This window comes from Tupaia chinensis, unplaced genomic scaffold, assembly GCF_000334495.1.
Source record: "Tupaia chinensis unplaced genomic scaffold, TupChi_1.0 Scaffold000037_15, whole genome shotgun sequence".
NCBI classification, from domain to species: domain Eukaryota; kingdom Metazoa; phylum Chordata; class Mammalia; order Scandentia; family Tupaiidae; genus Tupaia; species Tupaia belangeri.
The window spans coordinates 257,391-271,978 of record NW_006159473.1 but is presented as its reverse complement, the minus strand read 5'-3'; the positions used below and the strand labels follow the sequence as shown (position 1 = coordinate 271,978).

The 14,588-nt window shown below is 38.6% G+C and overlaps 1 protein-coding gene across 1 annotated transcript in view; it reads right to left on the bottom strand.

Moving 5' to 3' along the window:
- Positions 1–14,588, bottom strand: part of ELP4 (elongator acetyltransferase complex subunit 4) — a gene marked incomplete at its 5' end in the record, with an annotated part of 223,761 nt that overhangs the window by 122,656 nt on the left and 86,517 nt on the right. Inside the window, 2 exon segments of the mRNA XM_027771731.1 lie at positions 2,803–2,909; positions 5,679–5,787. Coding sequence (XP_027627532.1) covers positions 2,803–2,909; positions 5,679–5,787 — 216 coding nt within the window.

The window sequence follows — 14,588 nt, the reverse complement described above, 5'->3', positions numbered from 1 at the left end:
CCACTTGACTCTGGATAACAGTAATACACATTCCGAGGAGGAAGGAATATTCTTTTGCCTTCTCCAAATCACTCAGTGAAATTAAGAGACCACTAGCGAAAGTTGCTGGACCAGCGAGAGGCCCTTGGTAGCTGTTAGTAAACACAACATGAAGGCCAGTGATGTAACAAATCAAAGTGAAGTTATCCTGCAGACAGAGTGGAGGCTGTCTGTCTGCCCCACTGGCCCCTTGTTCCAACTGTGCCCCCTTTTGAGAAAATGCAGCTGAAGGCAAATTGCAACACAGAAGGAGCTGCCTTCAGGGAATCACAGGGGTTATTTCTGCTTTATTTGCTAGACTACCTTTCCTTTCTGAAAAGAAAACTTAGATCCAATGACTGGTGTATCAGAGACTCAGACTTGACAGATGAGTACAGTGCACATTTTATTTTTTTTAAAACACCAGGCCATTTTTAAAAACAATGTATTTGTTGTATGTGTTAAAACACTGCCACTTAATAGGCAACTTTTCTCCCAAGAAAGGGATCCTTGAACTAGTCACTTTCAAGTCATTTCTACAACTTCCAGTTGTTGTAACGTATCACCAACAGACCGCCATCTGTTTGCATGTGTTTCATCATGACAGTGCTGTGTTTGAGTCATTTCATCTTAGGTGAATCACCTAATTTTATTCTGCCCTGATTATAACTATATGTACTTCTATTAGGTGTCTTTGATTCCTTAACTTATATTTTTTCTAATCACCAAACTGAATAGCATGACCCAAATCAACAGGTTATTTAAAATATATTTTAACTCTTCTTTTTATAAAACAACCAAACAGGAAAACTTTAATGATTAGGCTACACACCAGAGAGGTAGGGGGTTTGACAGACTGTATTGAATATTATCTTTTGAAACAAAACTCTATGTGTGCTTTGTTTCCAAATACTTCTTCCGAACCATAGGGAGAGCAGGTGCCATGGTTCTCTTAGGTTATTGCGGGAGGCAGACAGAGAGGAAATGGCAGAGACCCACGTGGGTAATGCAAGGCCCTGTATCAGCTCCAGAGGTAAAGGCTAGCCACTGTTAAGACGGAAAGTTCCCCAGAGGGGGAGTCCGACTTGACATTATGCAAGTCCTTTGTTTCTCTTCCTCCTGCTTCCCCGGTACAGCCCAGCAGAAGACATGGGGTGGGCGTGCTCGTGGGCGAGATTACCCCGCAGGACTACCTTCCTCTCTGGAACAGCCTTCCTCGGGCAGTGGGGATGACATTCACTTATCTGTACAGTAGTGAGATGATACCACACACCTCGTGGTCAGAATATTGTTTTGAAGAAAAGGTGGCATACAGAGGGGGAAAAACCCCTCACTTCTATCGTACATTAAAAATACAGATTCGACTTAAGAGAAAAGGATACACATTTTTCTTTTCTTGTGACACCAAACTATAAGTTCATCTCTTTAAACATTTCAAGTAATATGGTGACAAATAGCGCTCAGCCCTCTGCCAGGAAACCTGAACATAACAGTGCTGGCTTCCAGTGCAGTGATTTCTGAGAACTGAAGCAAATTAGCTCAAGAATCACTATTTCTCCACTCTGCTTCTTTTGGCTTTAAGTGGCTTTTGAAGGGAAAGTCCCCAGATGAGACACTTCTAACACTCCTGCAGAGATGACCTGCTTGAAGAACGGGCCGCCTGATTAACTATTAACTGCTCTCAATAGGATTAGATAATTAAGGACATTGATGACCATTAATTAGGAGGAGGGCACATTAATTTGTCACTGGATAAGGCCCTTACAATGATTTATAGGTTAGTGCTACTTGCAAATGTGAAGAGAAAGAGAAAAAGAGAGAGGACCATTAAGCCACCTGATCAAGTGGCCAGCTTACAGAGGGCAGAGGGTCAAAAAAGGGCCAAAGTGGTCACTTCAGGGTGAAGTCCCAAACACCAAAGCAGTGCCAAGCCACATTGACCATCGTGTGCTGATGAAGTCAGAAATATGCTAATTTATTGGTGGCAATTCTCTTTTTATGGTTTCAAGCAGTTAAGACAAGTGGCCTGCTTAAGAGCTTTTCATTTGAAAAGAGATTAAACAAAACGGTTTGTCAAGGCTGCTTGGCTGGTTTATGTCTTTGTTAAAAAAAAATTGCCCGACTATCCTGATGACTATCACATCACCCAAAAGCCATCTTTCTCAGAGCGTTTACTTCGTTAATAAATACATCAACTCTAATTGCTTAATAGTTCCGTGTTCATTTGCTCTTCCGCGAGATTAAGGCGAAATAAATCTTGTACTACCACCTTCTGTCACCCCTGCTCACATAAAGCTCGCAAGAAAGTTTCGGTGATCGGAAATGTGCTTACAGACACTCTATAGATTCTACTTTGCTAATTCAGCAGAGAAAGTGAAAGGTACTTTCATTATTAGTAAAGAAAAATGCTCTCTGAAAGTAGCTAAGAATCCTCTTTTTTTTCAGCCATACCACATCCAGTCCTGGGGAGCCTCACATTCCACACACAAGTAAGCGCAGCTCATTAACGTTTAATTAAATAAGCTTTCGAAAGCCTTGGAAATAGCATGTCATACTTATCAAGGAAGTCTGGAGCTTACCTTTAATAGACATTCAAAACAAAATCATTTTCGTTATACTCTAGCAATATACTACTAAAATAAAAGGACTGTCTAGAAAATTGTTACACCAAAAGAACTTTAAAACGTTTCACATAAAACGTGTCCTAAAAACTTCATTAATGTAAAAAAAAAAAAGATGCTATTTACCTCGAGACTGTAAACTAAAACATAACAATTCTCTTACCTCAATGGTGAATAGCTTCCTTTTTAATTTAAAAGCTAAGTCTTTGACATCTGATTCATCACAAATCAAGTTATTAAGCCGAGGAATCTGTCGTATGTGAATCAAACCTTGTGGGAAAAAAATCGAGAGGAAAAAAATTGCAAAATGCTGTCATCAGATGCATAAATTAAAGAGTCTTACAGCAGAATCCTGTAAATTTACACACAAGCATCCTCCCCTTTTAAAACAGGAGCTTACTACCAGGAGCAATGAAGCAAATGGTGTGATTATACTCAAGTAATCAAGCAGAATAAGATAAACAGAAATCCTGTGCGAGGAAAACTAATTGCACTTTGGTACAGAAGTACAGATGGAAAGAGGGATCTTAATTCTTGTCAAAACTGCAGCCGGTCTGTGTGTGACTTCCTCTTGTATTTACAGTAAGCAAATGCGGCTATCACCTTGCAAGCTGCCCACGGCACCACTGAGCGATCTTTATTTTATTAAATGCACCAGTAAGCAGCCAGCCAAACAAGGCTTATGGGTTACTGATAACCAGCGAAGCAATAATGAAAAGGATTTCATTTTGCACCTTATTAATTACTTCGACAAAGCGTTGAAGAAAACGGCATTCCAGGGCACTCCTCAGACCAAACATGAACCCCTCTGCCATCCCAAGACACTCATTTCTATGGCATGTTAGGCCTTTCTGTCGCCGTTTTGAGCTTTGCCACAGTGCTAGGTAAACCCTGAGCTTTGGGCTCTTGTCAGGAGAAACATCCGCTAATGTTTTCTGACAAGGGCACTGGATGGCTCTGGTGCAGCTTGATGCCGTTTCTGACTAAACTAGAGGTCATTTCCCACAAATGAAGACATGGAAGGGTCTTCTCTGCATCTTTCCGCCTGACGCAGCTCATATTTGAAAATCATTATCCCAAAGACAGTGACCCCTACATGTGGGGGAATAAGGCAAATTCCAGATTTGAACAAACAGGTAAATCTTACCTAGAGCAATGCTTCTCTAATACATATGTTTGTGTCTATCAGTTTTAGCTTAAAACAGTCAACCTCCAGGTACTTAAGTTTAGAAATGACCCCTTCAAAAATAATTCACTAACACCTCTGACAATTTTGAACTTAAAAATATATAAAAGCTGTTAATAAAAAGATAGCTTTTAGCTATAAACCAAAAATCTCACATATAGTTATTTAGCAAAATATACCTATTAGAAACAAGCATTCCATATGTTTATTGGTTCATTTCTCATTTTAAACTTGAATGTGCTTGGTCAGCTAAGTATTAAACAGAAGGCCTTAGAGAACGAATGAAGGATTTCCAAATTAGGTCCTTATTAATATAGCATTTACTAGTAATCAGAACCACTCATTACTCATTGAAATAACTGATCAATTCAGAGGTTTCAGCACAGAGAATCACAGCCTTTCAACTTGTGAAGTGTTTTAATCAGCAAAAAATGTTTTAGAATATAAAATATAATTTTACTAAACTCATAACCTCATAATACTTATGAGAATCAATATATATAATTTATTAAAATAGCATTCAACTTGGAGTTTTAAAAAAGAAAATGAAAATGATATTACATTAGAGAAATACACACATTTTCCCTATCACAGTGACAAGGAGATGCCCAGTGAGTTGCATGCACAGTTAAACTGGGCACACGCCAAACGCGCGCTTCTGCAAGTGAGCATGACGAGGCAGATGCTTATTCTCTTCACAGCTGACACTGTCTAGCCTTCTAGAAAATACCTAACTGGTAGGTTATGCTGTTTTAGCTATTATATTTTAAAAAGTGGTACTCTGACCTCATCAAAGCCCTGGCTCATTATCATTTAAAGTATCTCACACTCTCTCATCCTTTTTGTAGACCTCATCTGTAAACCATCAACAAAAGCTGTCATGATCTCACACAAGCTTGTTGCAGGCTTCAAATAAGCTAGTTAGTCTTTAGACTGGAGAATTCCATAGGAGAACAGTAGTTCTAAAATAATAACAGCAACGATTTATACGTGGAGACTTAAAGTAAATGGAAAGATGGCAGATGAATGTTGAAGTCTGTCCAGTTTTTCCATAATGCGCATAATACACGTCCACGAACTTTTTGAAGACCCTTTGTCTACACTCGGTAAATAGGTAAAAAAAAATATGCTATTCACTGCATTCTATAGTGAATCTAGTAGTTTAAGCCCAAGATACATAGACCAACTAAGACTTTACTATTCAATGGTTCTATGTAGAAACCTTTATTTTATAAATCTCTCAGATTAGACAAATGAATAAAATATTATGAAAAGCTTAAAATCACATAAGTAAAAAACCTAATGAACTTACCTGAGTTTATAACTAGGGTGCAATATTTTAAAATTTGTTCATAACTCAAACTAATGATAAAATGAGTAAACACAGAAAAGTCCAAATATCATCAAAGATGTTCACTTTCTGAAAATGTGATTGACTAGGAATTTTTTAAGTACATTGTAATACGTATTTTATTATAATAATCTTTGTCTGAAACAAACCGCTGTGCAAAGTTGTTAATAAAATGAACGTTACATTTATTTCAAACATGGCTGGCAAGTATGACAAATTTCATTGCAGCCATAAGCCACAGGGACAACGAAACGTCCATCTGACTGAACCATGTCTTAGAGCTTGGGTTTGACTCTTTTCAAACAGCACTCACAGTCTGTAGTCTTCACGCAGCTTCGTGATAAGCTGCCCCGGAAGAATGGTCAAAACCAGAAAACGTTTAACAGGTAGCTTACACAGTTAACTTCATGCCATTTGACAGCAGAGACTGGCTGGACAAGGGGCATGCAGGCCCCCGAGGCGCCCTTAGGACATGCTGTTCTGTGGGGAAGGTGCTACTTACCGTGATAGTCCTTATACAATGGGTTGGTTTCTCTCTCAGAACCAATGAAGGACTCAAGACCAATCACTGTATCTGCCAAGTGTGTAACACGAGCAATAACTGCTTTATTCTGTAAAAGATGGAAACAAAATACTCATGTTATCCCCCAAACTATGACATCTCTAAGTGCCAGCTTGCTGTCTCGACAAATTGTACTGGAGAGAGATAATCGACATAGGAAAATCACTTAAAAATTAAAGTGATTACATGCTGAAAGCTGGATGAGGTGCTTAAATGAAAATCCTGACCCATGTAGGTATGCTGTTCTAAGCTGAAGAGCTGAAAAGAAAATACAAGTGGGTAGAACACATAGATTGATTTGTTTGGGTAGGAAACATAAATTGATTATTCATCCCTTGTCTTAGAAGATAAGGCTACCCTCACTCTCCTACACTATTTTTTAAATTATGTCATCCATTCCCCTTTTGAAAATCTGGCAGACAGCCGGATTCAGAAGCAGTAGATGGTACAGTATGAAGTAGAAGGCAAGGCTCTCACTGTCGCCTGTCAGCTGGGACCGGGTCCCAGCCCTCCGACAGCTGAGGTCCTCTGTGACATATTAGAAACATGGACGGGTCCGGCTAAGAGGCTGCAACATGGCCAGCTCTGGAGCTGTCTCCTCCTTCCAGATGCTGCCATTTGGCTCTGGGGTAACAATGAAGGCAAAGAAAAAGTGGGCGAGGACTAGCACTCAGATCAGCGGCCTAGTCTGCTTTTCCTACTACAACCTGAGATGGGCTGAAAGACTGCTGAACAACCCATTTTATCGGGCCGTCCGCAAAGTCACGACAGTTTTGCATAGAAAAACAGAGAAAAGTGTGTCATGACTTTTCCCATGACCCAATGAGAAATGTAACATTTGGCCAGATTAAAACAATATATTAGTGTATGTTCTGAAATATAAGATGTCCAGTTATTAAGTGGCAAACATTCTAAAATACTCAGAATTCCACGGCTATAGAAATATAATCACCAAATACCTGCATATGTTTACAAATCATTCTATTTAATGGAAATCTAGTACTCCTTTTAGCCCAAGGCAAGACAATAGGTCAAAAAGCTATGACTGGGGCCGGCAAGTGGCATGGTGGTTAAAGGCGCTGGACTCCCACATGGCTGACCATGGTTCAAGTCTCGGACCTGGTGGCTTGCTTTCTCACTTCCTTTCTCTCTCTCTCTGTCTCTCTGATTAAAGTGAAAAAAAAGAATAATGATAATAATAATAAATAAAGTTAAATAAAATAATTCTTTAAAAAAAAAAAAAGCTATGACTAAACGTTATCACACCTTAGAAAAGTTTCTGCACTGTAGAAAAAATGTTGCTCACCAAACTTGACATTGATAATTTGGAAACTGCCATTTTATATGTTCATAATACCTCACCACTTTAAATTAATCTTTGAAGAAAATGATGGAAAATGTCAAATAGTCATAGTAAGTTTCTGGTCAGATGCTATGTCCCTTTTTTGGAAAAGAGGCCAACGCAAACCAAAGTTTTCATTTTTCTAAAAACTTGGTTGACTACTGAGCTTACTGCTATTCCTCTTTCTTAAATCTCCTTGTAAAAACTGTAAGAATATTAAGAGGCAGAGGGTGGGGCTGGGGAGAGGCTGGTTAGTGTTATTGGACTCATTCTAAAGACATCGTAGCCCGTGTCACCAAACGCTCTGCTAAAATGACTGGGTTACTCACACCTAGGGCAGTATTTGAAACTCCTCCATAAGAAGGAATGGGCGTTTATATAAAGAACATTTCAGCCTTTGAATCAGTACTCTTAAAAAGAACCAGTAAAAACAATTACACTTCATTGTCTCTGAAGCTTTCAGTCACGTGGGCACACTAAGTATAGAAAAACAAACGTAAATGGGAAATGCCTGTTTTTTCCAAGATAAGACAATTTTTCATTCAGTGGTGAGAAAATAATCCAGATTGATTCCTTACTCTCAGTCCTATGCCACAGGGGATGGTCCTCCTCCAGGGCTAACGGGGACTCAGAGGCCATAAACATACTCCTCTCAATATTTCTTTAGCCAAAGACCATATCAAACTCATCCAGGTTGGGTTTCAGCCAGTTATTCTTCACCCAAACAAAAATGTCTGCCAGACATTCCAACAGCTGGGAGACAGTTCACAATGAGTCAACTTGAAAATGATTCATTGTGCTGAGGACTGAACAATGTTGGGGTGGGGGTGGGGCGTGGCTGGTCTGGTAGTGAGGGGTGAGAACAAGTGGGAGATGAAGAGCAACCATGTGGTTCCCCCACTAAGGAGTATCTGGGGGAACAACCAGCAGGCTCCTAGCTTCATTTTTAGGATAACCTCAACTGGGAAGAGCTCTCCTGCCATGGGCCCTCAGATGAACAAGCACTCATAGAGACCACTGACAGTATTTCGGCATCGAGAAGGTCAGACTCCCTTTATCTGTAGTAAAAGACTAAACCTCTGTAGCTGAATACCTGATTCTAACACGATAGAAGTCAGCATTCGTTAGAACTACACAGGATTTCTGGGATTTAAACAACTAGTTCTTTCTCAATTATACAAGTAACAGAAATTATAAGGCTTCAAGTTTAAAGATGTGAGTGGTTAATTTCCATTCGAGTAGATAAGCAAGATATTGTGTGTTTAAATAGTCAATCTGACATCTGTTTATTCTATTTTGAGGATTTCCTTCTTTTATTTAATGTTAAAATCTACTCATAAGTCATTTAATAGACTGATATTTATCAATTCTACAGATGTTTTTAAGATAGTTTCTGAGAGATTAAAAAAGTCAATTATACATGTTGAAGAAGAAAACTACTCAATTCTAAATATAGACGGCATATGGGACCTGGGTTTTAAAATTTCTCAAAAACTCATTCATATATTTCTAAGTTCCACAGGTTAACATAGTAATTATTATCTACAATTTGCGTTCTACCTGAAAAGCTGTTATAAAGCGGTAGAACAAGAATAAACCTTTCACCATACTACTGCCATAAAATGAATTAATTTTAAGGGACCTTACTCAAGTTTAAAGATGTGAGTGGTTAATTTCCATTCGAGTAGATAAGCAAGATATTGTGTGTTTAAATAGTCAATCTGACATCTGTTTATTCTATTTTGAGGATTTCCTTCTTTTATTTAATGTTAAAATCTACTCATAAGTCATTTAATAGACTGATATTTATTAATTCTACAGATGTTTTTAAGATAGTTTCTGAGAGATTAAAAAAGTCAATTATACATGTTGAAGAAAACTACTCAATTCTAAATATAGACGGCATATGGGACCTGGGTTTTAAAATTTCTCAAAAACTCATTCATATATTTCTAAGTTCCACAGGTTAACATAGTAATTATTATCTACAATTTGCGTTCTACCTGAAAAGCTGTTATAAAGCGGTAGAACAAGAATAAACCTTTCACCATACTACTGCCATAAAATGAATTAATTTTAAGGGACCTTACTGCTTTCTGCACATCTGTTTTGCAAAATAGTTTCTCTACTGTGGCAAACCAGACTGACTGTGAAAGTTGTACAGGTGTATGAGAAAAATCTATAGAATAAAGGGAAATGGAAATGGCTGAAAAGTGATGTCTAAGTTTCTGACTAAAATAACCTTAATTTTTATTACCAACGCATTCAATCTTTTAGTTATCTGTAGGAGGATAAAAGATATTTGTACATGTTAACATATGTATTTTTAAAAAAGGTTAAACAAGTATCAAAGATTACTTCCGTACTTCCAAGAGTCATAAAGAATATGGTCTATTGATGTAATCTTTCCTTAAAACCATCTGTCAAAAGGTCTTTCAAATCACGATGATAATAGTAACTGGTCTTTCAGATACAGGCAGGTGAATTTACTTAAAATAATCTAAAATTAACAGCTTAAAAAACATTACAAGCCTAGTAACCACAGTTTACTTTGGCAGGAATACACTACTGATGATAAATAACATGACCCAGCAGTGCTCAGAAAGCTTAGCATAATATCTGAGCAGAGGCCTTGAAATTGCAACTTCATCTCACCCTAACGGACGCCAAGTGTTTTTACATTGTCAGCCAGGGTGAAGAACCTCTTTAGACTTCACTATACACTGGAGAGTGGGAAAGTATAGGTATCTGCACGTTAATTACGAATGCTCAAACTCGAACATAACTTCCGTGCTCCTCTGGAAATGGGAATGCTACGCAGAGTGCGTCAGTAGGGGTAAATCGAAGGTTACAGAGCGTGTGGCAAAATGACATCACTGAAGTACGAGCAGGGACACTGCCACCCCTCCTCCTTGCCCATCTGGACATGAAAATCTAGGATGGATCAAAAACCCTTCTTACACTAGACACATCTCCCTCGCTCCTGGGTGAGAGTTGTCAGCTCTGGACAGGAGCCAAGACGTGACTAGGAGAGAAGCCAGGAACGAGGAGCGCCAGTGTCCAGGAGTTTCAGGTTTGCTGGCAGCCGCGAACTGCATTGTGCTGAGTTACATAAAAGGTTCTTAAAACTTCTGTTGCAGTGGAACTTGTCAATTAATTATTTAAATTTAAAACATGTCACATGCAGTTTCAAATAAGCAAGGCAAACCAGATTTAGTCCTTTACCTTCTTATTCTAATTTTAATTTCACACACAAGAATGTCAGCATGTCAGAGCTTTTGTCTTGATTGCGCCTGGTTTGGTTTCACACACTGTTTCCCGCTGCCTGTATAGAGTGCTAACACACTTTTATTACGAGACCCCCAAATCCACTGAACAAATTTTATGTTAAAAGATTAATTCAATGCCTTTCAATTCAATTCGGCTCATAAAGCAAAATTATGCATTCTTCTAAAATATAAAAATTTATCCACTACCACTGAGCGCTCACACAACTTCCTAATAAAAGCAGTTCAGACACTTACGTAGTTACCAACTACCTTAGGATACCTCAAACTCTGAGTATTTCCTTATTTTTTTGTACCCAATTACCTCAATCATATAAAAGATGCACTTTGTACCAATACCAAATCTACTTCCAGGAAAAGATTTTAATGAGGAGATTAAAAAATAATGAACCAATAACTCAATAATCAAGAAGCTCGAAAGGAACAAACCAGCTGACATAAAGCATCTGGGCAGAGCCTCGAATAAGAGTGGCTGGGCCTCGGTTTGCACTGCGTGAGAAGGAGCGCGCCGTGCAGGGCAGAGCCCCCAGCTGATAGGTGTGTGGTCAGATGTGGGGCCGCAGGGGCGGGAGGGCACTAGCCTTTAATGCTGATGAGCTGGAGCAACACTGGAGTGACTTTCTGTCAGGTCCGGACAAGAAGTGTGTGTGGGGAGGAATGCAAGCACGGCACACTCGAAAGCTCCCTCTGTAATGTTCTCTGATACGCCCAGAAATATAAATACCCTGGACACGCCTTTCTCGTGCAATCAAAGAAGTAAACTTGGATTGAAGGATCGACCCAAGGATATTTAATAAATTTGCTTTTTAAAATGTTTATTAAGCTTTCTATTGTATAGATATTAAGATGGTGAAATAATAAAATTATTTAGACTAAGTTTACAACTTTTTATAAACAAGCCCCTTATTCCCTAGTGTTGTCACTTACTTCAGTGGTTTAGATTTTTATTTCATTAAAAAATATTTGATAGTGGGGAAATAATTCTGCTGCTAGTTATTTTGAATTGAAGAGATAATATAATTTCACCAGATAAAATGATACTAATTCATCCCTGTAACAAATTAATGAAGGTATTAGACTGAATCTTTCCACCCTTGTCACCGAACTTTATTCAAAGTCACAGTTAATTTCACCATGTAGAGAAACTTTTAGAAATTAAAAATTCTGGGGGCCGGGGGGTGGAGTGGTGGTTAAGGGTGCTGGACTCCCACATGGCTAACCATGGTTTGAGACCCAGATCTGGTGGCTTGCTTTCTCAATTTCCCTCTCTCTCTCATTTTGTCCCTCTATAGTCAAATAAAAAAAATGAATAAAGTTAAATAATTATTTTTTTAAATAAAAAAATAAATTTAAAAAATTCTGAACAAACCACATTCTCTTGATATTCATTGAGGGCAAGATCATAAAACAAACCTATTTTTGCCCTAAAGCTTCAAACATCTATGAAGGAGCTGCTGGCAAGCGCGTACCTCCGCAGTGGAAAACCTGCTAAGCTGTCAGCTCTTACTGTCAGCTCTTACTCAGAATAAGCAGCAGCCTCATGTTGCGTGTGTGTGTGTGTGTGCGTGTGATTTTCCCCTCTCTGAACACTTAGTATCCTAAATTTTGGTATGAAAACGCTGGTTCTTTATAACTGAGGCTTATTTTTTTTTTCTGAGCACGTCATTTCGTCCTCAGGAGCAGTGTTTACATTCACACTGGCCTCAGGTGCGGTACTGGGCAGGACACTTACTTACACCCGCTTGGCTTCTTTTCCAGTAGGCTGTTCTGTAAAACATTTTAAAAAATGACACATTCTAAATAGTCTCAGAGATGAGGTGACCAAAGTACTATAATGACAGGCTGAACAGAGTCATGGTAAAATACTCCAAATTAACTTCAGGCTTTTTCCTAATTAGACATCATCTAATTTAATTTTGTGGAAACTATCCATAGATAAGTGTTTCTGTTATGTGCTTCAACATGTTTTGAATAACTTCCTAAATTGTAAATTTTTTCTTATTACTTTGTATCTGAAGCCCTTAAAATGCAATTGACAGATGTCCAAAAGCTCACGCCCTGCCCGGAAAAACAATTGCTAATATCCAAATATCAAACAGAGCATCCAGCTGATGTCTGCGATGCAGTGGCAGGTTAAAGATACTAAAGTTTAAAATCAGCTTAGAATAATCCCATATTGAGTATAAAATTATAGCCTGTCATCAGGAACAGGCTGACAGAGCCAGGTCCAGATGGGAGACTGGCTGGGAAAAAGGCTGAGGCAGGTGGGAAAGTGATGGGAACCTGATGGAAGACAGGACTACTCCCTCTGCTGGCCAGGTCTTCGCCCGCTTGAATTTGTAACTAATGACTAGCTTCCCTTTAATTATTTAAGATAAAAACCAATAAATTATGTAAGGTGTTCCCCTTTCAGTCTATGGTTCCATGTTTGCGTATTTTCAAACTCACGGCGTTCTATTTTCACCAGATGAATGCGTGGGGCTGAAAGGATCCAACATTTCACCAGGAGGTCCAATGATTTATCTTGCAATTTAATTGCATTAAAAACATAAGCAAATATAGCATTTTTTATAACGTAAGGCCTTTAAAAATTAAGAATCCCTTTAAATTATGTCTGTCCACATATATAAGTATATATGATACCTTCTGAAAGACACAAAACTCTGGGGCTGCAGACTTCGCGACCTCGTCCTCGGGCTCTGCACAATGCCCCGTAGTGGAATGATATAGAAATGAACCATATAAATCAACTATACAGGGAACAAGGAAACAGCATGTCACAGCAAAACAGCAGAGATGTACAGCGCCAAACCTATCTGATAATCTAATGATCTGAGTTTACAGATATTATGTACTAATATGTAAGGAATTAAGAACCAATGTTGATACAAAAATTTGCTAAATTTTACAGAAAAATCATTCAATATTTGATTTTCAATGTAAGTTAATAGCTGCAGCAAAAACATTTAGTAAAAATCTGTTCTAAGATTTTGGCCTACAACCAGAAGCTCCCAGAACAGGAGGGATCAGCTTTTTCACCCACTGTTCTCATCTGAATCCTGGCTTAAAAGCCATTCCAGCTCCCAGCTTTCCAGAAGGCTCCATCCCAGGAACCCTTGCCTGCCATTTGGTTTGCTGATTTTAATCTCTCAGGACTTTCTTACAGTGGCTCTACTATGCTGAACTGGCACTTGCTTCTAGAAGTGAGTTATTATTAAACCTGTAGGTCAATTGTGGCACTAACAACTCTTTGGAAGCTTTCAGCCACAGTGTACAATTTGCTAGTCTAATTAAATATTAATTCTAAGTGTTACATTTGTGGCTAAGAGCTTTTATTTTCCATCATCAGCCTGGAAGAGAAAGAGGTTACAAGGCTAATTTAATCTCTCCCCTTGTCCTCCCCAACATTAAAGATTAACTACATAGGGTGTGAAAACATCATTAAAGAAGCAAGAACTCTTTATATAGTCATAATAATGTAATTAATAGCAAAGGCTAAAAACATAACATCAGGGCATAATATCTGACCTGGTACTTAAACAGTTCTAAATTATAACTAGTTACAAGCATGTTTTGTTTCCACATGGAGGAAAATAAGTACCATCCTTTTCTGCAGATAGAAATCTTTTTTTAAGAGAAGATACACATTCGAAGATATAAATAGGAGTAATACCAAACTCACATTTTCTCACGGGCATTTTTCAAATAGCTTTTGGCACCAAAAATAAAAGGCTCAGTAGTCTTATTGGTAAGATAAGTGCCAAATTAAATGAAGTTGTACTTCTTTTCTGTATGTGAAATGTGATGGAGAAGAGAGCCTATCTATTAAAAACTGTAAACATAAAAGCCCCTCCCCCATGTTCAAGGAGTCTGCACACGCAGGGCTCCGCTCTGCTCCCAGGCGGCTGTGTCCACGCCCGGACACTGGGCACCACGCAGCTCTGCGTGCAGCAGCCAGAGCCCATCTGCCCAAACAGAGGACGCTGTCTCCACACGGGATGAGGCACTTCACTATTTTATCGTTTCCCATGTGAAAAGTTTGGCTCTAGACAGTCTTGAGTCAATAACCACTACCCCTCCAAGACCTACAGTAGGACTCACGAATCAGCTCTAACGTCACAGAGCTGTCTTAGAGAAAGCAAAAACGATTTTAAGCTACATTATTATTTTTCTGATTTACTGAATATGCTTTGGTTAGATTAAGTGTAATAAATGCTTTCT